Source organism: Lynx rufus, unplaced genomic scaffold, assembly GCF_022079265.1.
Source record: "Lynx rufus isolate CCGP_SWC_20201006 ecotype Redwood Valley unplaced genomic scaffold, mLynRuf1.p SCAF_14, whole genome shotgun sequence".
NCBI lineage: Eukaryota > Metazoa > Chordata > Mammalia > Carnivora > Felidae > Lynx > Lynx rufus.
Window position 1 is genome coordinate 51882660 of NW_025814828.1, and position 26138 is coordinate 51908797.

Sequence of the window (26138 nt, forward strand, 5' to 3'; positions counted from 1 at the left end):
CACACCCACACAAAAATCAAATAAGTGATGCTAGATCCTTGGTGTGTTTTGGTCTGGATGTTGAAAGTGGTTTTATAGAGTAGAGCAAAAAAGGGGGAAAAAAGGAAATCATTTGAGAATTTGAAAAAAACATGAATACACAGAAATAGACTAAAATAAAATGATGGAGTTAAAATAGAATTCGAAAAAAATTACATAAAAGTAAAAAAATATAGTAAATTAAAAAAATATTTTAACAGAAATTGTAAGTTAAAATGAAGGTTTTCTCTTTCTGTATTCAAGAAAAAAAAAGAAAAAGAGAAAAAAGAAAAAGAAAAGAAAGGAAATCGTTTGAAAATTTGAAAAAATGAATACCCCGAAATAGACTAAAATATAATGATGGAAGTAAAATAGAATTTGAAAAAAAATTTACACAAAAGTAAAAAAATATATAGTACAAAATTAAAGAAAAAATATTTTAAAAAAATTGAAAATAAAAATGATTTTTTTCTCTTTCTTTATTCAAGAAAAAGAGGAAAAAAAGAAAGAAAGGAAATTGAGTAGATGGACCTGCTAACAGATTCAAATAGGACTTAAATTACTTCGTTTTCCCCTAGAAGTCAGACTATGAAGTGCTCAGTGCAATGGCTCCGTTCTCCACCAGATGGCGCTGCTAGACTACGGGGGTGGAGTGTTGTGGCGCTTGTTAGTGCCTATGCCCAAGCACAGGAGCAGTGAAAATGGTGTCACCCAGCTACCTAATGTCTAGTATTGGAACTGTGTTCTCCCCAATCAGCAATCATGCACCCATCCTCTGTCTTCAGCTTTCTCCCACTCCCCACTTTTTCACTGTCCGTGACCAAGCCCCAGGCAGTACCTCTCTCTGGAGTTTTGTTTGAGATGCGGCTGTTTTCCCGGCCCCTTACTTCTGACAGGCTGTGGCTTTGACCCATTCTGCCCCTTTATGGGAGTGTCTCACTGAGCAATGGCCAAATATTGGCTGCACCCAGGATAGCTTGCTGGACCCTGTTGCTGGCCAGGTTCCAGCCCGCCCCAGAAAAAGTTCTCAACATAGTGTAGCAGCAGCTTTTCAGGGATTATGGAAAATCACAACACACATCTGGCAACAGGCTTCACTCTTGACCTTGTTCCAGCACCAGCGAATGTGGCTGTTCCCTGGGGTCTGCTGGGACCAAGTGGTTTCAACAGTCTCTACCAAATGTCCTTCCAGCAGTGGAACCGCTTTTCCCCATGTGGCCCAAGAATCTCCTGGACCCCACTCTGCTCCTGGGGATTCACCCTTCCCAACAGAGCACTGCCAGTTATCGAGCTGTGGAGTTACAGACTCTGTGATCCCTTTGTTTACAGTCTTAATACAGTCTTAAACCCTCTCCTTTCTCCTTTCTCCCTTTTTGGTTTAGTCCCTGTGACTATTTCCAATTTTCCACTTTCTCTCCAGCTGCTTTTGGGGAGGGGTGCTTTTCCTGCATTCCCCATCTCCTGTCTCCATCCTCTCTCTGCCCGCCATGGCTTCTCGCTCCCCAAGTTCACCTCTCTGTATTGCGTACCTGCTGAATTTTGTGTTCAGGTTGTGCAGACTGTTGTGTTAATCCTCCAATAAGTTTTCTAGGTGTGCAGGATTGTTTAGTGTTGGCCTGGCTGTATTTCATGGACATGAGACACAAAAAACTTCCATGATGTTTTGCCATCTTGGCTCCTCTCCTCTCTACACTTGTGCCAGTCTTCTGTGGTAGGTGCCTGTTGCACTGGGACTGAAGCAAACTTGACTGAAAGGGACAGTCTCCTCAGAGCTCATGGTAGTGGGGCTTAGTATAAGCTGATTAAGTAGCCAGTGTCCCTTCTGTGCTGTTTCCCTCAGGTGTCTCTGTGTTTATGCTGGGGAGTTGGGGAGGGAAATGGCACCAGGCAGCTTCTTTGTTCCAGGAGAGGTGTCTCTGTGAAAGTTACCTCTCAAGGGTGTGCTCTAAAAAGAGTGAATAATCTCTCCCCTGTGTACCCCAGGCTTCAGATCACTGTTTCCCCACCTTCTGCTCCTGAGTTGTTTGCCTGCTTCTCTCAAGAAGCAGGGCAGCACTCTCAGGACTCTATCCCAGCCAAGCTTGCTGATCTTTATAACTCCAGGCTTTTAGCCCCATTGTTTGCAAGAACTCACAAAATTGAACCGCTCTCATTTTTCAAGCCAAAGTCTTTGTAGAACTGTTCTCCTTGTGCACTGTCCTGTGTGTTCTACTCTTTCTCTCTCTCTCTCTCTCATCCTCTGTTACCACAGTTCCCTCCCCTCAATGGCACCCATGATCCCTTTCTCCTCTAAGCCAAATATCCACACTTTCTACTTTCTTAGATGTGGCTTCTTCTCTCCCTTAGTTGTGGAGTTTGTTCTGTCAGACTTCACGTTGATTTCGAGGGTATCTAGCAAGATTTGATAGTTGTCTAATTGTGTTCCTGGGATGAGATGTGCCTTGGGTCCTCCTACTCTAGAGACATCTCCCCCTCCTTCTCCTAGATTGTTTTCATTATTTTTCAGATATTTTGTTTTTAGTGTATAGAAATGCAACCCACTTTTGTATCTTGATTTTGTATCCTGCAACTTTACTGAATATAGTGATTAGCCTCAACAGTTTTTTTGTGGGATCTCTAGGATTTTTCTCTAAATAAGATCATATATATGCAAACAAATAATTTTAGTTCTGGATTTGGATGTCATTTATTTATTTGTTTGTTTGTTTGTTTGCCTAATTGTTCTCACTAGGACTGCCAGTACTATGTTGGATAGGAGTGGCCAGAGTGGGCACACTTATTTTGTTCCTAATTGTAGAGGAAGACCTTTCAACATTTTGTCCAGTAGAACTTTAGATGTGGGTTTGTCATATATGGTTTTTATTACATTGAGCTACATTTCCTTAATAGTCAATGTGTTGAGAGTTTTTACATGAAAGGATTTTGTATTTTGTCAAATGCTTATTTCTGCATCTATTGATATGATTATATGATTTTTCTTTTATTCTATTTATTTGTTATATTATATTTACCAATTTGATTTTATTTAACTGTCCTATATATCATTTGTGTATCTACTGTCTGATTTTGCTTTGTGTTACTATTGGTCTTAAAGAAAACATCTTAATAAATATAATAGTTCATTGTAAGCTGATAAGTACTTAACTTCAATTAAGTAGTGGTCAATTTACTACTGTATCATAGTATTAAAATATTCTGAATTTGACTATATATGACTTTTACTGATGTCTTAAATATATTAGTATATTTTGTATTAATTAATGTCCTTTACTTTCAGCTTGAATAACCTTTTTCAGCATTTCTTTAAAAAATAGTGATTATTTATTTACTCCCTCAGTTTTTATCTGGAAAATTGTTTTTCTCCCTTATTTCTGAAGGATAACTTTCCAGATAGAGTGTTTTTTGTTGGCAAGGTTTTGTTTGTTGTTTTTTGTTTTTTTCTCTTTCAGATTTTTGAATTTATTGTCATACTCTCTCCTTGCTTGCAAGATTTCTGAACTTTGATGACTCTTAGATTCTTTCTTTTTGTTGTATTCCATAAATTGTTTCAGCCTTCTTCACTTTTTTCATTATTTTTTTGTTTTTTTTTTCTGACTCAATAATTTAAAAGGTCTGTCTTCTAATGCATATATTCTTTTCTCCTATTTGATCCATTCTATTTGATGTTTCTCTATTGCATTTTGCATATCATTCGCTGTGTTTTTCAGACGAGAATTTGTTTTTTCTTTTTTATGTTTTCTATCCTCTTTGTTAAACTATTCAATTTGCTTGTGTATTGTTTTTTTGTTGTTGTTGAATATTCTTTTTGTGTTTTTGAAGTTCATTATGCTTCCTTAAAATAGCTATTTTGAATTATTTATTGGGTAAATCACAAATCTCCATTGTGTTGTGGTTTGTTACTGAAAAATTACTGTAATCATTTTTGGTGTCATGTTTCCTTGATGCTTTATGTTCCTTGAAATCTTGCATTTTTGTTTTCATATTTGAAGTAGGAGTCACCTTGTCCATTCCTTACTGACTGACTTCAAAAGAGAACCACCTTCCATCTTCTCTGCTGGGGATCCTGAGGTTCTCTCAGACATTCTATGGAAATACATTCTCCATGCTTCTTAGGCCTTTTTGTGGTAGAATTCTTAAGTTTGAATTCTTCTCTGGATCTTGCCAAGCAATAGGCCAACTGCTGACAGCTTCCAATTTACTTCCCTAGAGGCAACACTAAAGCTCAACATTGTATTTCCTGGCCCACAGATTCATGCTAGGTTTATGTACATTCTCACTAGCCATTTGCCAAAGCTCACACTCTTCACCATCAGGAGCATTCACAGGCAGCCAAACACAATGTGTGAGTCTGTGTGGGTGAGGCAGTGTCATGGGTGCCCATGGGTCAATTTAGGGATCCATGTGCAAAGCATTCCCAGAAGCTCATGGGTAGGCTTCTTGATGGAGTCATTAACACAGTAGGATCCATATCCATTTAATGTCCTCTGAGAATTATATCTACTGCTCTCCCTGCCTCTTCATGTCCCTAGTCATGCTGCTCATGACTCAATACTCTGGATGTGATGAGATAGAAATTGACTTTTTTTTGTCATTTTCCCACACAGCTAAGGAAACTGGACATTCACACACTTTCACTCTCCTCCACGGGAGAAATCAGAGGCTACACTTTTACTCACTTTTGGCAGTGAGCTGTGCTGCTTTTGGGGATGGGTGATGCTTATAAAGTCAACTCCTCCAATTGTCTCTCTTTCTCTAAGCAGCCTTCTTTCTTTCTTTCTTTCTTTCTTTCTTTCTTTCTTTTTTTCTTATTTATTTATTTTAATGGTGTGCTATAACTTCACTTGAAACCAGGGCTTCTGCAAAGGCTTATATGTGAGTGACTGTTTAAGACAGTGTTGTCCAGGGTATTTTGGACCATGGTTGAGAGGGGCTAATGGTGGCTCATGGGCTATTGCAGTGTTCACAGGTGGTACCAAGGACTATCGCCACATAGAAAGGTGGGCAAGGCTCTTCCTGGATCCCTTAGTATATGGTACCAAATAAAAATTGGTGCGGCCATGGTGGAAAACATTATCGAGGTTCATCAAAAATTAAAAATTGAATTACCATATGATTCAGTAATTCCATTCCTGGATATTTTCCCAAAGAATATGAAAAGACTAGTTTTAAAAAGCATATGCACCCCTATGTTTACTGCAGCACTATTTATAATTGTCCTAAGGACCTTAGGGACATTTGGGTTGTTTCCATATCTTGATGAAATACAAAAATAAATAAATAAATAACAAGTGTTGGGGAAGATGTGGAGAGAAAAGAACCCTCATTAACTGTTTTATTTCTTGTATTTTTGATTTTACCTATCCTGACAGGTGTGAAGTAAAATCTCATTGTGGTTTTAATTTTCATATCCCTCATGATTAATGATGTTGAGCTACTTTTCATACTGCTGTTGGTCATCTATATGTCTTTTTCTGAAAAAAAAATGTCTATTCATGCCCTCTGCCCATTTTTAATTGTACTATTTTTTGGTATTGAGTTGTATAAGTTCTTTATATGTTTTGGATACTAACCCTTTATCAGATATATTATCTGCAAATATTTTCTCCCATTTAGTAGATTATCTTTTAGTATTGTTAATTTCTTCCTTTGCTGTGCAAAAGCATTTATTTTGGTATAGTCCCAATAGATTAATTTTGGTTTTCTTTCCTTTGCTAGAAGAGACATATCTAGAAAAATTTCTTTACAACTGATGTCAGAGAAATTCTGTTTTCTTCTAAGTGTTTTATTGTTTCAGGTCTCGCATTTTGCTCCTTAATTCACTTTTTTATTTGTGTGTGTGGAGTAAAAAAGTAGTCCTGTTTCAGTCTTTTGCATGTAGCTGTCCAGTTTTTCCAACACCACTTATTAAAAAGATCTATGTTTCTATATTTGTGCTAGGACCTTACTGTTTTGATAACTGTACCTTTGTAGTATACCTTGAAATCTGGAATCACAATACCTGCAGCTTTGTTTGTTTGTTTTGCTTTTTTCCTCAAGGTTACTTTGGCTATTTGGGTGTTTTGTAGTTCCACACAAATTTTAGTATTATCTGTTCTAGTACTGTGAAAAATGTTGATATTTTGATAGGGATTTCATTAAATCTGTAGATTGCTTTGGTTATTATGGGCATTTTAACAATACTGGTTCTTCTAATCCATGAGCATAAAATATCTTTCAATTTGTTTGTGTCATCTTCAGTATCATTCACCAATATTTTGTAGTTTACAGAGTAGTTTTTCACCACATTAGTTACATTTATTATTTTATCATTTTTGTGCAATTGTAAATGGGATTGCTTTCTTAATTTTCCTTGTTGTTACTTCATTATTAGTGTACATAAAGGCAACAGGTTTCTGCATATTATGTATCCTGTGACTTTACAAAATTTATTTATCAGTTCTGGTAGTTTTGGGTGGAGCCTTTAAGGTTTTCTGTATATAATATCATCTTCAAATAGGGAAAGTTTTACTTCTTCCTTACCAATTTGGATGTCTTTATTTGTTTTTCTTTTCTGTTTGCTTTGTCTAGGACTTTTAGTACTATATTCAATAAATGTAGTGTAAGTAGACATCCATGTTTTGTTCCTGACCTTAGAGGAAAAACACTCTAGTTTTTCACCACTGAGTATGATGTTAGCTGTGGGATTTTTATATATGGTCTTTCTTATGTTGAGGCATATTCCTCCTAAAACAGATTTTTTGAGACTTATTATGAATAAATATTGCACTTTGTCAATTTTTTTCTGAATCTACTGAAGTGATCATATGGTTTTTACTCTTTTGTTAAGGTGACACATCACTTTGATTGATTTATGAATATTAAAATACCCTTGAAACCCGGGAATAAAGCACACTTGATACTGTATTGTTGGATTTAGTTTGCTAATATTTCATTGAGGGTTTTTGCATCTATGGTCATCAGAGATATTGGCCTGTAGTTTTCTTTTTTTGTGGTGTCTTTATCTGCTTTGTTTGTTTTTTGTATCAGGGTAATGCTGGTCTTACAGAATATTTTTTTTCTTTCCCCTTCTATTTTTTCAAATAGTTTGAGGAGTACTGGTATTAATTATTTTTTGAGTGTTTGGTAGAATTTACTGTGAATACATCAGTTCTGCACTTGTTTTACAGGAGTTTTCTTTTTTTTTAATGATTCAATTTAATTGCTAGTAATCAGTCTATTTAAATTTTCTATTTCTTCCTGATTCACTTTTGGAAAGTTTTATGTTTCTAGGAATTTATCCATTTCCTTTAGGTTGTCCAATTTGATACCATATAATGTTCCATAATTTTCTTTTATAATCCTTCATATTTTTCTGGTGTTAGTTCTTATTTCTCCTACTTCGTTTCTTATGTTCATTTGAGTCCTCCCTCATTTTTTCTTGTTGAGTCTAGCTAAAGGTTTGTCAATTTTGTTGATACACTTTGTTTCAAAGAAATAGTTCTTGTTTAATTTATCTGTTCTATTTTTTTAGTCTCTATTGCATTTATTTCTGCTCTAATTATTATTTTTTCCTTTATTCTAATGGTTTTGGACTTTGCTCTTCTAGTTCTTCTAGGTTTAAGGTTAGGTTGTTTATTTTAGACTTTTCTTGCTACTTGAGGTAGGCCTGTATTGCCATAACCTCCCTCTTAGAACGGCTGTTGCTTCATCCCTCAATTTTTGTTTTTACTATTTTGTTTTCATCTTCATTTGTCTCCATGTATTTTTTTTATTTCCTCTTTGATCTCTTGGTTGACCCATTCATTGTTTAGTACCATGTTATTTAGCCTTCATGTATTTGTGTTCTTTCCAAATTTTTTCTTTGTGATTGATTTCTAGTTTCATAACAAGGTGGTCAGAAAAGATGCATATGATTTCAGTCTTTTTTAACTTATTGAGAGTTGTTTTGTGGTATAACATCTGATTTATTTGGAATAATGTTTCATGTGCCCTTGAAAAGAATGTGCATTCCACACATTGGATAGAATGTTCTGAATCTGTTAGGTCTATCTAGTCCAATGTGCCATTCAAAGCTCCTGTTTCCTTGTTGATTTTCTGCCTGGATGATATATTTACTCCTGTAAAGGTGTGTTAGAGTCCCATACTATTATCGTATTATTGTCAACTTCTTCCTTTATGTCTGCTAATAATTGCTTTATGTATATAGGTGCACCTATTTTTGCTGCATAAATATTTCAAATTGTTATATCTGTTGGTTGGATTTTTGGCTGTAACGCTATGTTGTGTCCTTCTTTGTGCCTTGTTACAGTGTTTGTTTAAAGTCTACTTTTTTCTGTACAAGTATTGCTACCCAGTTTTCTTTTTTATTTCCATTTGCATAGTAAGGGTTTTTCCATTCTTTCACTTTCAATATGTATGTGTCTTTACGTCTGAAGTAGGTCTCTTCTGGGTATCATATAGAGAACCAAAAGTGGTTCTTGCATTTTTATCCTTTCATTCAGCATGTGTCTCTTGTTTGGAGCATTTAGGCCATTTAGAATCAAAGGGATTACCAATAAATGTGTAATTATTTCAATTTTGTTGTTTCATATTTTTTTTGTATTTTTACTCCGTTCCTTTCTTCTCTTTTATTTTCTCTTGTTTGGTGGTTTTCTTTAATAATATGTTTGGATTATTTTTTTTCTTTTTTTTTCATCTCTATACAGATTTTTCATTTGTGGTTACAATTAGCTTATATATAACTTCTCATGCATATAACTGTCTATATTAAATTGATGGTTACCTAAATGGAACCCATTCTGAAAGCACTAAATTTTTATTTCCCCCATGCACACATATGATATCATACTTTGCATCCTTCTATTTTGTGAATTTTGTGACTGGGTTATATATATATGTAACCGTTTTACTGCTTTGGAGCTTTAACTTCCTTCCTGTTTTTTTTTTTTTTTTTAAAGTTTGTTTCTTTTGAGAGAGCATGAGCAGGAGATAGAAAAAGAGGCAGAGAGAGAATACCAAGCAGGGTCTGTGCTGTCAGCTCAGATAAGGCTCCATCTCATGAACCATGAGATAATGACCTGAGCTGAGATCAAGAGTCAGATGCTAAATTGAGTGAGCCATCCAGGCACCCTAATGTTCATAGTTCAACCAAAATTCTATTTGTGACTATATAGGTATTCTCTAAGATGATGTTACATTTTCTCTATTGTGCTCTCCACTTCCTTCTGAACCCTCATCAACACTTTTAATGTCCGTATTTTACCAATAGTTTGTTTATTACGTATTCTTTAAGATGATATAGGCTTTTTCTATCATGCTCCTCACTTCCTCCAGAGTCCATCAGAGGAGTCTTTAACACTCATATGTCTACTAACAGTTTTTCCAAGGCAATATAAATCCCTTTAGCCTTTGCGCATATCCCAAATCTAAATTCACTTCCACATTTTTAGGTATTTGTTACAGCAGCACCCACACCCACTACTGGTACCACGATTTGTATTAATTATTATTGCTGTGAGAAAATGCCACAAATTCAGTGGGATAAATAATACAAACACATTTGCTTACATTTCTGGAGGTTATAGGTCTGAAATCAGTTTTACTTAGGCTAAAATCAAGGTGTCAGCAAGGTTGCTTTCTTCTAAAGTCTTTGAAGAGGAAACCAATTTTCTTGCATAGTTTTAGCTTCTAGTGACCACCTGAGTTCTTTGGCTTGTGTCTCCTTTCCCCTTCTTCAAAGGGAATCGTTCCAATCTCTGTTTTCATCATCAGATTGCCTTATCGCCCTCTGGTTTTCTTGTTTTCCTTTTATAAGAACTCTGTTGAATACATTAAGTGTCTTGCTGGATAATACAGAATAATTTCCTGATTTCAAGGTTCTTAACCACATATGTACAATCCCTTTAGTCATATAAGATGACATTCACAGGTTCCAGTGCTTCAGATATGGACATTTTGTGAAGTTATTTACCAGCCTTCCACAGTACTCAATATTTATTAGTTGAATGAATACCTGAATGAAAATAACATCATAATTTCTTATTCAAATTTGAAGAATTGACTTATTCACTTATCAAGGAATAGAATTTCAAGAAAAATGATGAATAAATAAAAGTAGAGAAAAACAGTTAGCAGTTATGTTTATAAAAAGAAGATTTGAAGAAAAGGACATATAAATGGAGAAGGAAAAATAATTTTGAGAGCAGGATTTCATTCCAGAACAAAGAAAACATATTAAAAAAGCTTATTATATTAAAAGGTATACTATACTTGAAAGTGCATTTTAAGCACTCTAAAACACTATAAAAGCACAATAAACATACTAGTTATTATTGTTATTAATATTGTTATGACTACCATTTCTTTAAAAATATTTTATTATGATGTTCAAAGAAGAAATATGTCTTTTATCTACTTTTTTCTTTACATTTCCTTTTTTTTGGAAAAAGGAAGAGTGGTACAGTTAATCCTCATTGGATGTCATTCTATTCCATTAGGATTATAGATTTTTGTGTCCTGTTTAAGAAACACTCCACTGTTATTAAAATATTCTCCTATGTTACCTCTGAAAACATTTTGTTTTACTTTTCAGCTTTATGTCTATAATACATCTAGTACTAATTTTGGTGTGTAAAGTGAGAGAAGGACCAATACTCACATCTTGTCCCTTTGAAGATATCAAATTGACTGGTACCACTTTTTGAAAATACTCTTTCCCCAGTGCATAACAATTTTAGGATAATTCATGTGACCATATCTTTATAGACATCTTTTTATATTTCCTATTCTGTTTCAATGGTTATTTGTTTTTGTGCCAATACTACATTGTCTTAACTGTTGCCATTTTATCATAAATTGATATATTGATATTTGGCAATGTATAATTTTCCATTTTTTTTCAAATTGTCTTGAATATTCTTGGCTCTTTCATTTCCATGTAAAATTTGGAATCAACTATCAGTTATAAAAAATGTCAAAAAATTTTATTGAGATTATATTCAATCAATATATCAATGTGGGAAGGTGTGTTATACATACAATATGGAATCTTTCAATTCCTGAAGATGGTATATATGTCAATTTATGTTTTATTTAATTTATTTAAATATTGGTTTACACCCTTCATTATAGACATTTGGAAGATATATTTTTAGATTTATTCCTAAGTGTTTGGTACTCATGATGTTATCATATAAATGGTATATTTTCTAATTATATTGTTGTGTATAGAAATATAACTTATTTTCACAGTTAATCTTAGTATATAGCAATGTCACTAAATTCATTTATTAATTCTGATTGTGTGTCTGAACATCTTACATTTTCCATGTAGACAGTTGTGCTGGCTGCAAATAACAATTTTATTTCTCCTTTTATTATTTTTAGGCTTTTAACTTATTTTTTCTTGCTTTATTGCATAGGCTAGGACCTCTATTGCAATGTCAGATCGAAGTTTACTAGTGGACACCCTTTTTATTCATCAGTTTAAGAGGAAAGCTTCTACTTCACCATTGAATATTACATTTATTCTGGTTTCCTATAGATTCTTTTTACCAGGCTAAAGAAATTTCTATTTCTTATTTGCCAAAAATTTTCCATAAATGAATTTTAGATATTCTTTTTTGTAAGTTTATTTATTTATTATTTATTTTGAAAGAGAGTGACAGTGTGAGCAGGGGAGGGGCAGAGATGGAGAAAGAAAATTGCAAGCAGGCTCCACACCACCATTGCAGAGCCCAATGTGGGGTTCAAACTTATGAACCATGAGATCATGACCTAAGCCTAAATCAAGAGTCAGACGCTTAACCGACTAAGCCACCCAGGCTCCCCAAATGTTAGGTATTCTTTTTTTTTTTTTTTTTTTTTTTTTAGTGTGTTTGCCTTTTATTTATTTATTTATTTATTTTTTATATGAAGTTTATTGACAAATTGGTTTCCATACAACACCCAGTGCTCATCCCAAAAGGTGCCCTCCTCAATACCCATCACCCACCCGCCCCTCCCTCCCACCCCCCATCAACCCTCAGTTTGTTCTCAGTTTTTAACAGTCTCTTATGCTTTGGCTCTCTCCCACTCTAACGTCCTTTTTTTTTTTTTTTTTCTCTTCCCCTCCCCCATGGGTTCCTGTTAACTGCTAGGAATCTACCCAAGGGATACAGGAGTACTGATGCATAGGGGCACTTGTACCCCAATGTTCATAGCAGCACTCTCAACAATAGCCAAATTATGGAAAGAGCCTAAATGTCCATCAACTGATGAATGGATAAAGAAATTGTGGTTTATATACACAATGGAATACTACGTGGCAATGAGAAAGAATGAAATATGGCCTTTTGTAGCAACGTGGATGGAACTGGAGAGTGTGATGCTAAGTGAAATAAGCCATACAGAGAAAGACAGATACCATATGGTTTCACTCTTAGGTGGATCCTGAGAAACTTAACAAATGTTAGGTATTCTTAAAGACTTTTTCTGTATACTGAAATGATCACATGACTTTCCCTCCTTTATTCTAATATGTTAACGTGGTGAATTTCAAATGTTGAACTGACCTAAAATAAGACTCATTTGGTTGTGATATAATATGCTTTCTATGTGTTGAATTTGATAAAATGTTTAAGCATTTTAGAATCTATATTTATAAAAGATATAAGACTAATTTTATTTTCTATTAATGACTTTTTCAGATGTTGTTATTAAGGCTATTCTCTTCTCATAGAACAAGTTGATAAATGTTCCCTTTTTCAGAAGAGTTTGTGAATAATTGTTATTTATTCCTCAGATTTTTGGGAGAATTTATCAATGAAGACATCCATACCTCAAATTCTTTATGTCGGTAAGTTTTTAATTATAAAGCTAACATCTTTAGTATACATACAATAATTTATATTTTTCTATTTCAGCTTTAATATGTGTTCTTTTTAAAGGAATTTTCCTATTTCACCTAAATTTTCAAATTTGCATGCGTAATTTTTTTTGTTTTCTTTTCACCTCTGTTATCTTTATTTTTTAATGTTTATTCATGTATTTTGTAAGAGAGAGAGAGGGAAAGGGGTGGAGAAAGAGGAGACAGAGAATCACAAGCAGACTCCACACTGTTAGAAAAATGCTCAACACAGAGCTCAATCTCTTGAACCATAAGATCATGACCTGAGCTGAAACCAAGAGTCAAATGTTTAATTGACTAAGCCACCCAGGTGCCCATGTTATCTTTATTTTTTTTTTCTTCCTACATATATTGGCTTCAATGAGATGTTCTGTTTCTAGTTTCTTGAGATGGATATGTAAAACATTTGTTTTCAGCTTCTTTTATTTTCTGATATATGAATAAAGCTATAAAATTCTTAGTAATTCTTTGCATCCATTCATATTTAACTATCCCATTTTTCTTCATGATATACAAAATATATTTCAAAATATTTTCTAATTTTAATTGTTATTTACTCTTTAACACATATATATTATACTGTTAATTTCCAAATATTTAGATTTTTCAAAATTTTCTTTTTGTTATTGATTTCTAGCCTTATGCAACTGTGGTCAGCAAATACATACCATACAATTTCAGTACTTTGATATTTGTTGAAACAATTTATGGTACAGTCTATAGTCACTTTGGTTAAATATTCCATGTGAACTTGAAAAGAATGTGTACTTTGCAGTTGTTTGGTGTAGTGTCTTCATATGTCATTTTGTTAATAATGTTATTCAAATTTTCTATATCTCTACTCATATATTTTATATAATTGATCCTTTAGTTACTAAAATACACATACTAAATGTTCCAGCTGTAAGTTTGCATATTGCTTTTAGTTGTATAACTTTTTGCTTGTGTATTTTAGTTATGCAAGTGAGTACATGCAAATTTAGACTTGTATTTTCCTATGGGATTGACCCATTTGGCATTATAAAATGTTGCATTTATCTTTATTTATGTTAAAATTAACTTTGTTTGACATTAGTATAGCTTTATGAGCTTACTATCCTTTAGTGTGTACACAGTACACTATCTCCACTAAAACATTAATCTTTAAGAGTTCTTTTATTTTGGTATATCTTCTATAATCCATTGAAAAAGTTTTGTCTCTTATTTTAATTTATCATTTTAAGATTTATAATCATGTAATTTTATTTATTTTAAATATTTATTTTTTATTTTAATTCCAGTATAGTTAATATACAACGTGATATTAGTATCAAGCGTACAATATAGTGATTCAATAATTCTATACATTAACAGTGCTCATCATGATAGGTATATTATTAATCCCCCTTAACTTATTTCATCCATTCCCCAAGCCACCTCCCCTTTGGTAACCATCAGTTTCTTCTCTGATGTCTTCTCCCAGCCTACTTCTTGAGTCACTGCTGGATTTGCATGTGTAGTTATCTTCCCCTCTCCACAGGCCAGGAATCACTTTGGAGTGGTGCTGGCTCCTAGTGAGGCTGTTTTTTGGCATTTCTTTCAATGGGCTGTAGACAAGGGTATATTGGAGGCGTAAGGTCCACAGGAGAACATGGGGTCTGGAAGCACAGTGCCAGAAAGTTCTGCACACTTCTGCTGCTAAAGGGTGCTGCAGCTACCTGGAAAAACTCCTGCTGAAGCTTGGATGTCAGGGATGTTTCTGCAGGAGCACACAGGGTTGGGGAACACTATTAGCAAATGAAGTGGAAAGTATGCACTGTGATAATTTCTGCTGTTGCCCTTGAATCTAGGTTAGGGTGTGGGGGAAGGAAATGGTACCTGCCAGCTCTGTTTTTCCTGGAGAAGTTCCCCAAAGATCCCTGTCCACCCAGGGCATTCTCTGAGATTAGTAAATAAATTTCCTTCCTGCACACTCCAAGTGTTTTCAAAACTGCTGCTTCTAAACGACATCTCAACAGGGCTGTTTGTTGTGTGGTATCTTTAGTGGCAGAGACTCTGTCCTCCTAGCTCTCCCAGAACTGAGCTCCCCCTGGCTTTTTGTTTGTTTGTTTGTTTGTTTGTTTCATGTTTTTATTAAAATTCTAGTTAGCCAATATGCACTGTAATATTAATTTCAGGAGCAGAATTTAGTGACTCATTATTTACATACAATAATACCCACTGCTCATCACTTTGAGTGCTTTCTATAATACCCATCACCCATTTAGTCCATCCCCCGCACACCTCCCCTCCAGCAACCCTTTTTATTCTCTATAGTTAAGAGAGCCTCTCTTTCTTTTATTATTATTATTATTATTATTATTACTATTGGTCCCTGGATTTTTAAAGTTCCAGTATTCAGTCCCCCTGATTGTTAGGCTTCTCTGGTTTTCAAAGCCAAATATTATGGTAATTTGTTTTCCCTGTGTGGGTCCCTCCATGCCTGGGGTGCCTAGGGTGGATTCTGGTCTTCAGTTATCCTCCCAAGATGTTTTTGTGTGTAGAGACCTAGGTGCCTTCACTTGTACCCACTTCAGTTTCAGCTGTTCTGCTACGGCACCCTCTGCATGGAGAGCTCAGGGACCTCCTGACTGCACATTTCATCAGCTCCAGCCACCCTGCCAGGCACCTCCTGCACAGAGTGCTCCAGAACACCATGGTTTACACCCATTTCAGCTTTATCTTACTAGGGTGGCCTCAGTGTGTAGAATGCTGAGAACACCCTGCTTGCATACACTTCACTTTTAGTTGTCCTGACAGGATGCCCACTACTTGGAAAGCCCCAAGACACTCAGTCCATGCCAACCATAGCTCTAGCCAGCCAGGAAAAGTCACCAACAACATAGTCTACATAGAGGATAACCATACACAAGACCATTCCTTCAGTTTAGAAAATGTCAGTGATCTTCCTAATCCATAGAAACAAACACAGAAAGTCAAGCAAAATGGAGACACAGAATGTTCTCCAAAAGAAAGAAAGAAAGAAAGAAAGAGAAAAGAAATGAAAGAAAGAGGAAAAAAAAGAAAGAAAAAAACTTCATAAAAACAACTAAATGAAATAGGTTTAAGCAATATGACTTATAAAGAATTTATTTTTTTATTTTTTGATTGTTTTTGTTTCTTTTTTTAATATGAAATTTATTGTCAAATTGGTTTTCATACAACACCCAGTGCTCATAACAACAGGCGCCCTTCTCAATACCCATCACCCACCCTCCCTTCCCTCCCACCCCCATCAACCCTCAGTTTGTTCTTGGTTTTTAAGAGCCTCTTTTGCTTTGGCTCCCTCCCTCTCTAACCTCTTTTTTTCTTCTTTTTTTTTTCTTTTTTTCCCTTCATGCCTTATAAAGAATTTAAAGTAATGATTATAAAGATACCAGGCTGTAGAAATGAGTGGAAGAACTCACTGAGATTCTCAATAAAGAAACACAATATATATAATATACCATAGGCAAAAGACCATCTCTTCAATAAGTAGTGCTGGGAGAACTGGACAGCTACATGTAAAAGAATGAAACTGGATCACCTTTTAATAGCAAACCTAAAAATAACTCAAAAGGGATTAAAGACCTAAAATCATCACAATCCTAGAAGATAATATAGGCAAAAAATTACTCTTATAATACAGGCAATAATTACTCTCATAATAAAGGCAATAATTACTCATACATCAATCATAGCAATATTTTTTTCTGGATATGTTTCCTAAGGCAAGAGGAGCAAAACCAAGAGTAAACTATTGGGGCTTCATCAAAATAAAAAGATTTTCCACCACAAAGGAAACTATCAGCAAAACAAAAGGGCAGCCTAGTGAATGGGAGAAGACATTTGCAAATGATATACCTGAAAAAGGGTTAATATTCAAAATATATTTAAAATGTATACAGCTCCACAGAAAAAAAATCAAGCAATCTGATTGAAAAATGTGCAGGGAATGAGAATAGCCATTTTTTTTTATTTAAATTCAAGTTAGTTAACATACAGTATTGTCATGGCTTCAGGAGTAGTACCCAGTGATTCATCTCTTACATATGACATCCGGTGTTCATCCCAAAAAGTGCCCTCCATAATACCCATCACCCATTTCACCCATCCCTCCAACCACTTCCCTTCCAGTAACTTTCAGTGTTTTCTTTGCATATGAGTCTCTTATGGTTTGCCTCCCTCTGTGTTTTTATCTTATTTCTCCTTCCCTTACCGGATGCTCCAAAGAAGACATTCACATGGCCAACAGACACATGAAAAGATGCTCAACATCAATAATAATCACTGAAATGCAAATCAAAACCACAATTAGATATCACTTTATAACTTTTAAAATGGTTAAAAGACATGAAGTAACAATTAGTTTTGACAAGAGAGAATGTGGAGAAAAAAGGAACCCTTTCTTGTACCTTCTTGGTAGGAATGTAAATTGGTATGGCCACTGTGGAAAACAGTATGGAGGTTTTTTGAAACAATTAAAAATTAAAATACCACATGATCAAATAATTTCACTGATGGGTATTTACACAAATAAAACAAAAATAATAATTCACAAAGATATATGCACCCTTATGTTAATTGAAGCCTTATTTACAAGAGCCAAGATATGGAAACCACTAACTTTCCCATGAATAGATCAAAGGATAGGGAGGTTGTGTGTACACATGCAGTGGAATATTATGCAACCACAAGAAAAATGAGATTTTATTTTATTTTTTAAACAATTTTTAATGTTTATTTTTGAGAGAGAGAGAGAGAAAGTATGAGCAGAAGAGGAGCAGAGAGAAAGGGAGACATAGAATCTGAAGCAGGCTACAGAGTCTGAGCTGTCAGCACAGAGCCCAACATGAGGCTTGAACTCACAAATCATGAGATCATGGCCTGAGCTGAAGTTGGATGCTTCAGCGACTGAACCACCCAGGTGCCCCCAAAAGGAAGAGATTTTAGACAGCATGGATGGACTTTAAGGGTGTTATGCTAAGTGAAATAAATCAGGCTGAGAAAGTCAAATACATATAATTTCACTCATAAGTGGAATATCAAAAAATAAATTAATAAAAGCAGAATCAGACCTATAAATGCAGAAAACTGATAGTTGACATTTATGGGAATAAAAGGCATAGCATAAGAAATAATTAGCTATATTGTAACAACAATGTATTGGGATGGATAAGGCTACGCTTGTGAACATAACAATATATAAACTTGTTGAATCACTATTTTGTACAACTGAAACTAATGTAACATTGTGACAACTATATTCAAATGAAAAAAATCCTCAAAGTGTTACTATTGAAGGATTATTAATAATAGTATTTATAATAATCATTATCCATAGTATAAATTTAATTGAAGTATTTTAGTATATGTTTATTGATGTTAATGCAAACTGTGTTTGTTTATTACAATATTGAATAATACATAAGAAGTACATAGTATTTTAACATTTTTTAAAATTGATGTTACTTTAAAAAAATGGTTATTTCTTTAGAGAGAGAGAGACTGCACACAATGGGGGAGGGGCAGAGATAGAGAGGGAAAGAGAGAATCTCAAGTAGGCTCCAAACTCAGTGAGGAGCCTGATGTGGGGCTTGATCTCACAAATGTTATATCATGACCTGAGCTGAAATTGAGATTTGGACTATCAACAGACTGAGCCACGCAGGCACCCCAAAATTTATATTACATTTTATTGAAGTATAGTTGACATGCAATATTATATTAGTTTCGTGTGTACAACATAGTGATTCAACAATTCGGTACATTATAGAGTGCTCACCATAATACGTGCAGTTATCATTTGCACTATACTACATTGTTAAAATATTATTGCTTATATTCTTTGTGCTATACATTTCATCCCTGTTATTTATTTTATAATGGAAAGTTTGTACCTCTTAATACTCTTCACCTATTTTGTTCATCCTATCATCCTCTTCCCCTTTGGCAACCACCAGCTTGTTCTCTGCACTTAGGTGTCTGTTTCTATTTTTGTTTATGTGTTCATTGTTTGTTTTCTTTTTTTGATTCCACATAATGAGCAAAACCATATAGTATTTTTTATTTCTGTATCTGATTTATTTCACTTCACATAATACCCTCTAGGTCCATTCATGTTGCTGCAAATGGAAAGATGTAATTATTTTTTTAGTTGATATATACACACACTACATCTTTAGCCATTCATTTATGCATGGACAGTTAGATTGTTTCCATATCTTAGCTATTGAAAATAAAGCTGCGCTATACATAGTGGTTCCTATATCTTTTTGAATTAATGTTTTTGCTTTCCTCGAGTAAATACCCAAAAGTGGAATTACTGTATGATATGGTACTTCTATTTTTAGGTTTTAGAGGAAACTCTACACTGTTTTCCACAGTGGTTGCACCAGTTTATATTCCTACCAACAGTGTGCAAGTGTTTACTTTTCTCCCCATCCTCACAGACACTTATTATTTTTGTCTTTTTGATACCAGGCATTCTCACTGGTGTATTGTATTATATTATATTATATTATATTATATTATATTATATTATATTTATTGATGTATGACTACTATTAGTTATTATTAACTATAGCACAAATTTAATTGAAGCTTTTTTTCTTAACAGGCAAGAAGTAAACATCAGAATGTATGTTAATTCCATATCAAGTAAGAATTGAGTCTTTGAAATTCAATATTACTTAGATCATATTCAAAGTTATTTTGGGGACAAATAACTTTTGTTTTTTTGGAACAAATAACCATTCAAAGTAGTAAAGCATAAAGTGCCTGATATCTCTTAAAATTTAAAAGAACCTATATGCGTGTGTATGTGTATATGTGTGCATTGAAATATATGTGTGTTTAAAGTATTTCTGATCTTAATGTGGGTTTGTAGTTATTTTAAAAGAAAATATTGGGACGCTTGGATGGCTCAGTCAGTTAAGTATCTGACTCTTGATTTCAGCTTAGGTCATTGTCTCATCTTTCATGGGATCAAGCCCCATGTTGTTCTCTGTGCTGACATAACAGAGCCCGCTTGGGATTCTCTCTCTCTCTCTCTCTCTCTCTCTCTCTCTCAAAATACATACATAAGTGAGTAAATAAACAAATAAACTGAAAAATGAAATATTTAGTTTGTTCTTCCTCATTATAACAAATCTTAATTACATAAGTTTCCTTTTATTTAAAAATCACAATTACAAAGCCCAAAGTAGAGATAAATCACAATTACAAAACCCAAAGTAGAGAAGAAATATAGTCAAAATGACGAAAGTGGACATACAATTTTGTTGAAAAGCTACAACTTAAATAAATTTTTCCTTATATATTGAGCTGATATCTTCCTGCACTGATACAACTTTTACCCACTGGAAATATATAAAGTCTCTAACATTGTGACCAAGACCACGGACTCTGAGCCAAATTACCTGTTTGAATCTTAGCTCTTCCCCATTATGAGTTTCAGCAAGCAGTTTAACCTCTCTCAGTGCTTCATTTTTGTATATCTATAAAATTGAAGCAATTATAAATTTTATTATCTAACTCAGTGTTGTGTGAATTAAACGTGCTTAAAACAGTCTGACACATAGTAAACACTATATGTGTTAGTAGTTGTGGTTATACTGTTACTATTATTATTATACTTTCATATAACAGTTATTTAAATATTTGAATATAGGGATCACATCCTTCATTAATCTCCTTATATCCAGAAGAACTATACTGAATTAACTCATTATTTCTTCTTTTGATGTTAGAACACCCAGATAGTTTGATCACTTTATTCTGGATGTGCTCAAGGGTGTATATACCAATCTTTAAATAGGTTTCCCTGAAATAAATTCAGTATTTGGGTTTGTGGCCCTAATTTTTTGTGGCTTGGATGTCATTGAGGTCAGTGGTGTGCTAAAATATATGATCAGATTTAATCAATAGAGACTTTATGGACTACTTTATGCTCTGCATTGTGCTATTATGAAGACTATAGAAGTCACATTGTCTGCAAGATAACCAAAATGACAAAGAAAATAAATCAAAATATATAAGATGATGTTTGAAAAGAAACAGCAAATTTTTCTCCATTTTACATTCCTACTTATTGTACTATATTAACTATTATGATTTAAGTAAAAATTGTGAAAACAAGTTTAATTTAAAAAATAAAGCTACAAATGTAATTTTATATACAATTTAGTGCTAAATGAGGAAATTAGCTTTTATTTTCCCTAATTGATATGCAAATATACTAAAGAATCCAGGGAAGGAAGCTATATTTTGAGTTATAACTTAGTTTAACTTAAGCAATATATTTCTTAAGAATATTTCAGTGCTGATGGAAGTCTGGCTATTAACTGCAACTTGTGCATTGTTCTCACTCATTATAGTCAGTGAATCAAACAGAAAATTATGGAATCAAGATTACTTTACTTTGACATTTCCCAAACCACTCCAGCCAGGTAGAGAAAAGAGATTAAGATCTTCAGAATTACAAATTTCAGTTCCTGTAAGTATTGAAAATGTCATTTTTTAACTAAATCTAAGACTATACAATATATTAATTTAAATAAAAAATATATAATTTGAATTTTAATTCCTTTTGGAAGCAGATATTTTAAATTTATAATTCCCTGTACAACAGATTACCTCCATCTGTTTCAGATATACTTGTATTTATACATAATTCTCATTTTCAAAGGCATTATATAGTAATAGGCTATGGAAGCTACAGAACCTAATGATGAAACTGGTGAGATCTCTCAGGAAATGTTTACCAGCTGCAAAAACATCTAAAATTTGAACCTTAGAACATGGGCCAATGTTGATGAGGTTTCAGGGCCTCTCCATTTTCTTTAATCTGGCATTCAGGATACTAGATACAGGGACATTCAAGATTTTACCTCTTTTATATAAAGTGTAAATATCTTATTAATTAGGAAAAGGAAGAACTAGCTTACAGAGGTCACCCATGGTGATATCAAAATATGTTTTAAAAGCATCACCCAAGTCAGAGTAAGTCAATGCATTTATTTGAGTGCCATTTCCACATCTTTAGTGATCCAAGTTTCATGCTTCTCTTTATGGTCCTCCTTTAATTCTATATGACCATTTCATTGGTGAAGTCCCTACTGAATAGTTAAAAGAATATAAGAGCTAAATGCAGAATTAGTGTATGAGATCACTATGAAAACCAGATTTGACAGATTTGAGATTAGGAATTTAAAAAAATTACAGTACCTTTACACAAATTAATGGTATCAATTTTTTTTTTCATTTTATGTCCTTGTTCTGGGAAATAATTCACACCAGGGCTCTAAGTCTCTTGATTTGATCAGAGACCTTAAAAGCAGGAGTACAAAGTGAGGCTAAGGCTTGAAGCTTATAGTTATCATAAAAATTGTCATGACAATCTTCATGGGCATTCAGCTTATTTCTGAGCTAACTTGGGGATGAAAGGTGCACAAAATGTTTCAAATGATCTCTCCTATACAGGGGTTGAAAAGGAACCCACTATCAATTGTGAGGATGAGCCCTTAAATGTCATGGATCATTACGGGCCTGCTCTAATCCCTATAAAAGTCATTGAGAAAATACCAAGATTTCTTCTAAAGTCATTTTATTTCTAATATGGAGTTATCTCACAGACGTAACCCACACAGAATGTTGATTTTTTTTCCATTTGAACTAGATAGTTAATGAAAAGCTAGCCTACTTTCATGTTTCAATATTAAAAAGACATAACTCATTTGGGGCACCTGGGTTACTCAGTCAGTTAAAAGTCTGACTGATTTTGGCTCAGGTCATGACCTCATGGTTGTGTGACTGAGCCCTGTATTGGGCTCTGTGCTTGGCATGGAGCCTGCTTGAGATTCTTTCTCTCCTTCTTCCTCTGCGCCAGCCCCACTTGGTCTCTTTCTCTCTCTAAAAATATATACATATTAATAACACTTATTCAAAAATGATTAAAATTATTCTAACCTTTTCAGAGACATGACAAAAGAAAATTAAAGCAAGTTGAGAAGCCAGATCATATAAGGATAAGGCATTCTTTTAAAAAAAATTCCCAAAGGCCATCTGTTTACTTAACTGTCAGGAGACAAGCTCTATTCAGAAATCCTTATACTCCTAAAACCCATCCTGAAAATGGAGAATCTGAAAAGTCCAAATATGACAAAAAAGGAAGAACTTTACAAAGAAATCCCAAAAAAACCAAAGGCCAACATGAAACAACTCCAGAATCCAAAACAGTAAATGATGAGGAACCTGAAAGAGGAAAGAAATCAGATAAAACTCAATCAAAATTATCACATAAAAGTGAACTATTTGAGAAGCCAAAGTTTAAATTGGAAACAAATCCAGAATCCAGAGATTTTAAGACAGTTTCAATGGATCCAAAAAAAGATAAGAGAGATTCAAAGAAGTCCAAGGACACAGATAATGAGTTCCTATGTGCAAAGAAGGATTCTAAGGGCTCAAAGAACAATTCTGATGTCAAATCACAGACTTGCTCAAAAAATAGTTCAAATATGGATTTCATATTGTATATAGAGGAGTCTGGTGCTGAATCCATGAAATTGGATATATGGTTAAAGAATTACTCTCACAATAATTCAAAGAAGCCTTCAAAGAAAGACACAAAAAAGGATGCAAAGAGCTCTGATACTGAATCTGTAGATTCAAAAGATGCAAAGAAAAATGCAAATAAAGATAAGAAAAGTACAAAGAAAGACAGCAAGAAGAAAGATGCAAAGAAAGATGCAGAGTCTACTGATGCAGAATCTGTAGACTCAAAGGATGCAAAGAAAGATTCAAAGAAGGCTAAGAAAGAGTCAAAGAAAAATGACAAGAAAAAAGATACAAAGAAAGATGTAGTGTCTACTGATGCTGAATCTGAGTCTGAACTGGAGGCAAAAAATTGGAAGAAAGGTGAAAAGCAGATCAAGAAAGACTCAAAAAAAGATGACAAGAAAAAGTCCGCCAAGAAGGATGCAGTGTCTACTGATGCTGATTCTGAATCTGAATGGGATTCAAAAAAGGGTAAAAAAGATGAAAAAAATTATAAGAGAAATTCAAATAAAGATGACAGAAGTAAGTCTGTAATGAAGTCTGAAGAGTCTACTGAAACTGAATCTGATTGGGAGTCAAAGAAGGATAAGTATGATTCAAAGAAGGCTAACAAAGATTCAAAAAAAGATGCCAAGAAACAGGATGCAAGGAAGAATACAGAGTCTACTGATGCTGAATCTGATGAATCTTCCAAGAAATACTCAAAGAAGACTAAGACAGTCAAAAGTTCAGATGCTGAATCTGAAGACTCCTTATATAAACTGGAGGCTAAAAAGAAAGGAGTTGACGAATCAGATGCCACATCTACAGCTTCAAAGAAGGAAGCACTGGAACTGAAGACAGAATTCAAAATTTCATCCAAAAAGACTACATTCAAAGAAAAAGGGAAGAAAATAGGTACAGGCAGAGTCCCCCCATCAAGAGAAAGACCACCACTACCTCCTTGTGAGCCTATACTACCATCACCCAAGGTCAAACGTCTCTGTCAGTGCAAGATGCCTCCTCCATCTCTAAAACCAAGATATGCTCCTTTGGTATGTTTACTGTGCTTTATTTTTAGAAAAAAATGACTATAATGAAAAACATTTTAAAGGTTTGAATTTATATTTTCCTTAAGAATAGTTCAGTTTTATTGGAATATTGACAAGTTAGGGACTAACACATAAGAGAGTACTTCAAAAGAATTCAAAAGAGTTGAAAAACAAGTGTCAAAAAGTTAATAATATTTAGACTGGAACAGAGAACTGGATTGTAACTTAAGGAAACATTTAAAAGTATTTGTAAAGAGAACACTACAAGAGTGGTTAAGTGTCCTATTCTTAAGAAGGAATAAAAAATTAAAATTGACTAAAACTTCTACAGTGGCAAATTTTAATGAGGTATGAAGACATTTCCTAGGAAGTTGCTAAATATCAACCAAAATACAGAGATAGCAGGGTAAAAATGTAACATACAAGGATTCAAATATGCAATTAAATTATTTAATCTATATCTGATATAAATTTATTTATAATTCATCATTCTTACTATTAATCAGAAAAAAAGTTAACTTGCTGGAAGTAACTAGATCCCTCTGGTTTATAACAGTCTCTTTCAGGTTAATTCCCTCTTTAGGGGAGTAAATGCTCTGTAAATTTAATTTCTTTTCTCTCCTCCAGGAGATCTCCTCTTCCATTCCCCTGCCTCCAAAATCTTGCTGTAAAGAGAAGCTTAATTAGACATCTCAGTTTGAATGTAGGGTCTCCTATTCCCCATGTTGTCCACTATGCTGGTTCTCTCTAATCTTTGGTTGGGGTGTAATTTATTTGCATGGTTTCTGGGCATCAATCTGTGTGCTCTGCTTTCACGTAATGTTTATTGTCAATTCTCTTCATGATAGGGCTTATGTTCTCTGTCCTGCTAAATTCAGAGCACCTGTAGATATTGCTGAGTCTTAACCTTGAGCTTCTTGTGTTAATTAAATTCTTGCATTAATTAAAATTTCCCTTCCTCCTCTTCCTCCCTGTTTTCCTATTCTTATTTCATCTCAAATATTCCTCCTCTAATCTTGTGGGGATTTCCCTTTACATTTCATTCCAAGTTTTTTCTATCCTTGGTTTTTAATAAAATTTTATGTATAGATCTCCATTTTTATCTTCCTATATTTTCCTATTTTTATTTAGATATCTTAAAAAAAAAACTTCTGTCAAAAATCCTGGACTTTAAGTCCATTTTTTTCCAAGCAGACTCAAAAAGTCAGCTTTGAGACTTGAAACTAATTCACGACTTCTTTGTTAAAGGATAAGTCTTGGAGGTTGAATCAATGGATGAGTGACCACTAGCACAACAAGATTTACAAGAAATAAGAATGTATTGGTGTATAAATTTTAAAGTAAATGAAAAAAAAGACCTTCAAGTAGTTGGATTATTTTCCATTAGATTTTTTTTATGAAAAATAAGTAAAATACAAGAAATTCAGTTGGGGACATGGATTGATTTTAATTGTAGAAGAAAATCTTTCAGGGTGTGTTATGGGCTTGTATACATTCAGACTGTCGCTTTAATAAACTTCCATGTGCATAGCTACCATTTAATTAGGCTCTTCCATCTCTATCACTTTACTGAAACTACTCTTTCCAAGATTGCCATATATATGCTTGTGGCCAAATCCACTGGTTTCTCCTCTCTCATCTTACCAACAGCATTTAAAATAGCCTCTCTC

General features: G+C 33.9%; 1 protein-coding gene across 1 annotated transcript; it reads left to right on the forward strand.

Annotated features, from left to right (window-relative positions):
* Positions 1-643: 643 nt before the first annotated feature.
* CYLC1 (cylicin 1) lies at positions 644-25155 on the forward strand. Its single transcript, XM_047075800.1, has 7 exons — positions 644-742; positions 4623-4702; positions 12779-12832; positions 19500-19540; positions 21259-21377; positions 22858-24471; positions 25096-25155. Exons 1-7 carry the CDS (start codon positions 644-646, stop codon positions 25153-25155), a joined length of 2067 nt encoding a protein of 688 aa, XP_046931756.1.
* Positions 25156-26138: the final 983 nt, after the last annotated feature.

Bases quoted from the DNA above. Each gene is read 5' to 3' on its own strand.
- CYLC1 (XM_047075800.1), top strand. From the start codon at position 644: ATGGCGCTGCTAGACTACGGGGGTGGAGTGTTGTGGCGCTTGTTAGTG. The intron at 743-4,622 runs GTCTAGTATTGG...TTTCCCACACAG, and splicing joins GTGTCACCCAGCTACCTAAT to CTAAGGAAACTGGACATTCA. The intron at 24,472-25,095 runs GTATGTTTACTG...TCTCTCCTCCAG, and splicing joins AACCAAGATATGCTCCTTTG to GAGATCTCCTCTTCCATTCC.